The 3,924-nt window shown below is 41.1% G+C and overlaps 1 protein-coding gene across 1 annotated transcript in view; it reads left to right on the plus strand.

The window, feature by feature from the left end:
• Positions 1–2,460, plus strand: part of CYLD (CYLD lysine 63 deubiquitinase) — a 64,524-nt gene extending 62,064 nt beyond the window's left edge. The window contains 1 exon segment of the mRNA XM_006154791.3: positions 1,392–2,460. Within this exon segment, the coding sequence (XP_006154853.1) occupies positions 1,392–1,576 (185 nt within the window). The 3' untranslated portion in view covers positions 1,577–2,460.
• The last annotated feature ends 1,464 nt before the right edge of the window (positions 2,461–3,924 follow it).

A 3,924-nucleotide genomic window follows, 5' to 3' on the forward strand; every position in this document is an offset into this window, starting at 1 on the left:
GTCGACTACTTTGGAGTCCAGTGACATAGCCATTACGCTAACTGCTGGTCCCTTTACTTCCTTATTTTAATGTAAGCCATAGTAGCCATTACTGAGCACCTCAATGCCAAGCTCTCTGAAAGTACATAAAGTCATTCTACCTAATCCTTGCAAAATAGGAATTATTCCCATTTTTCTGTTATTACAACTGAGGTTTCAGGTGCCTGTAGTCTTATAGCTTGTATTTAAATCAATCCTTTTGGTCTATCTCAGTATTTATGTATTATTATTATCATTATTATTACTTAACCATGTTGTTTTCTAAATGACAAAAGCTAAGAACAGACGTGAATATCCTCTTTGGAAAAGTAGGCCTCTTCTGCATTTTATCTCTTTCTTCCTGAAACAGGGAATATGCTGCCCATTCTGGGCTGTTTTTTAGGATGCTTGGTCATTATTTAACAGATACTTAATGAGTGCCAGGGGCGCTGGTAAGGTATGGGAATGAAATGGCTGTGGAAACAGCGGTAGCCTCACCTGTATGGGCTCTAGGCAAGAGTGTGAGGTCTGACTGCCACGTTCCTCCCTCCTCCTTATCACACCCCATAGTTCCTTTAGCTGCTCTGTCGGCCAAAGTTCCAGGCCCCAAGGTCTCGGAATACCCTCAGCCAGTCCATTTAGCAGTCTCTTGCTCAAAGGCCCAAGCTCTAGACCAAGAGCTCTCTCAAGCTTTTCTCAGCTCTCAGATACTTGAGGGATACAACCCCCAGCCCATTTGTAATGTTACCTGTGCCCCAAACCCAGGTAACATTAGCATTAAACAGCATTTAACTCAAAGACTCAGGCATATCTGGCATTTGGAAAAGCCATCGGGAGAGCTCAACCAGAGAGACCTTTTCTGGAATCTCACAGACCACTCCCAGAGCACCTTCATTCATCATCTGAGAAGCACACCGTGCTCGTGTTGTGCAAATATGACTTTAATGTAAGGAGGTACACTAGTGCTCATTTTACCAGAGCTGATCTGAATTGAGCAGTCTCGTGGTGAAGTGTCCTGGGGTGCTTGTGTCTAGGAGGGGATCTGGAAGTGTGAAGAACATAGTGTTACATGCACGTATGTATATCCGGCATCACTCCCTGATTGAATACAGAGGGATGCCTGGAAAGTAGATTCTGGGCTTTCTTCAGGATTTGTGTCTTTAGACCTGTTTTATCCACTGGAGAATCCTTTCAGAAACCAAAACATGACGGGACTGTCAAGAGTTAAAGGAAGCTTTAACTTCTAGACATCAGAAGTAGAATAAGGTCTTTCAGATCCTGAAAATTACAGCATTGTTAGATTGTCTTGGTGGGCAGGGTGGCACAGGGGTTTGAAACCTTACTGCCTTAAGAACTCTTCCTCTTTTTCATAGGTGGTCAGAATGGCTTCAACATTCCCCAAGTTACGCCATGCCCAGAAGTAGGAGAATACTTGAAGATGTCTCTGGAGGACCTGCATTCCTTGGATTCCAGAAGGATCCAGGGTTGTGCACGAAGACTTCTTTGCGATGCATATATGTGCATGTACCAGAGTCCGACTATGAGTTTGTACAAATGATGGGTCATCCGGAGAGGCGAAGAAACCCAATGCGAAATTCCACTGTTGCATTTCCCCCGAGCTGGCAGATTTGTTCAACGTCCATTGCCGGCGATGGATGTCCTTGTGGTGATGATCCTTCAGAAAGGGATTCCTGTGTTTAAAAACAAATTGCTTTTGTGTTACTGAAGTATTTAATAAGAAGCATTTTGCACTCTAGAAAGTATGTTTGTGTTGGTTTTTAAAGAAGTCTAAATGAAGTTATTAATACCTGAAGCTTTAAGTTAAGTGCATTGATCATATGATATTTTTGGAAGCATACAATTTTAATTGTGAAAGTTTAAAACCTCTTTTAGTCCATTGAGAATGTAAATAAATGTGTCTTCTTTATGGACCAAGAACATGAAATCATTTTTCCTTTGTAGCTAACAGTTGCCTTGAGGAAGAAATGGTTTGGTTTCCGATTATTAAGAGTCTACTTTCAATCAGTTATTAAAGGTGGACGGCGTTTGACTTGTTAACCCTTTCCTGTATAGTGCTGATACCTGCATGTCTACAATCCGCTCAGTTTCTGTGTTTCTGCAAAAGTGGTCAGAAAAATACTTAAATTCCCTTAGCAGTGTTGTTTTCTATTTGTTCTGGTTTTGAGGTAAATGAGTGCTTTCGTCACAAAATGTCCATTTTTGATGTAAATTTCCTGAAGGATTAGGGTATTCAGCAGTTGAAGCTCTTTATTCACAGTGGTAACTGTCAGGTAGAGAATTTTTTTAAGACTATTTTATGGAATAGGGCACAGTAAATTTTATGAAAGGATGGAGTGAAAGTAAACAATACATTCCTATTCAAGTAACAGTCTGTCCATAAGAGAATAAATTTGATATATAGAATTGCTCATGAAAATTTCCCCAAAGAGATATATTAGCTATTTAACCCTTTGTTAGTTTAAAGTTAAGACTGTCCAGAACTTACGTTTGAGTAGTCAACCAGTAATCTGACTATATTCAGTTTGGTTTCACTTGAGAGGACGATAGTTACGAATCAGATATTTTATCGTAATGTTAGCAGCAGCTTTAGCCTCGTCCTGAGTAAATAAGTAGAACATGGCCTGTTTTCTTAGGTAGTACTCATAGTGCGTGTATTGACCACAGTGGGTGTCGTAGGTTAGAACCGTAGATTACACGTGTCAGTGCTGTGAAACCTGTATTCTCTGAGTGCTGTTTCCTGGTATTGTCGTCCTTATGGAATGACTTCCTAACCATGCAGAAAAACAGAAAAGGTGTCATATGTACAGAGCATATGACTTTATAAAACATTTCATGTCAAAAAATGTGGAAAGAGTCTTTATGAACCCTGCAATGACTTTTTTAGAGGCACTTTTACCCTTTGGTTTTAGCATTCCATTTTGCTAATATTTACTAGCTTTATAAATCATAATAAGGTACAGAAACTTTCATCTTGTAATGTTTTCATCTTTGAAATGAAAAAGTATATATATATTTTGCACGAAGTTTTATACTGCTAAGTGCTTAGGTTGGAGTGGTGAGGTAATTACTATTCAGATCAGGGGCTGAGACTGAGGACCCCTGTGCCCGTAGGCATATTAGAATTACTCATTAAAATTTCTCTGAGGATGGGGCCGACAGGTGGCATGGTAGTTAAGGCACTGGACTCCCACATGGCTGACTGTGGTTCAAGTCATGGAAGTGGTGGCTTGCTTTCTCACTTTCCCTCTCTTTCATTTTCTCTCTGGTCAAATTAAAAATAAATAAATGGGGGTCAGAAGATGGCTTAGTGGTTACAATGCTGGACTCCCTCATGGCTGACTGCAGTTGGAATCCCTGTGGCTTGAAAATCACACCGGGTATTTATGCATGTGTGTGTGTGTGTGTGTGCCTAAGATCCCAGGAGAATAGAGGAGAAGGGATTGCTGCGTGGCCATCCCCCCTGGGGGGGAGATTTCTCACTTTTCCTCTCATTGTCTCTGTCTCTCTCTCTCTGACGAGTTCCCATTCTCTAAGGCAAAAATCTCTCAAAAATTAAATAAAAATAAATAAAATAAATAAATCTTTAAAAAAATTTCCCTGATGGGAACCAGCAGTTAGCGTAATGGCTATGTCGCTGGACTCCCATGTAGTTGATCGCGGTTCGCGTCCTGGACCCAGTGGCTTAAAACTCACGCTGGGCGTGTGTGCGTGTGTGCCCAAGATCCCGAGAGGAGAATGGAGGAGAAGGGATTGCGGCATGACTATCCCCCCCGGGGGGGGTGATTTCTCGCTTTCTGTCTCTCTGTCTCTCTCTGTCTGTCTGGCGAATGCATGCACCCTTTAGCGAAAATCTCTAAAAAAAAAAAAAAGAAAAGAAAAAAGAAA

This window comes from Tupaia chinensis, unplaced genomic scaffold (genome assembly GCF_000334495.1).
Source record: "Tupaia chinensis unplaced genomic scaffold, TupChi_1.0 Scaffold000422_1, whole genome shotgun sequence".
Classification (NCBI taxonomy): Eukaryota; Metazoa; Chordata; class Mammalia; order Scandentia; family Tupaiidae; genus Tupaia; species Tupaia belangeri.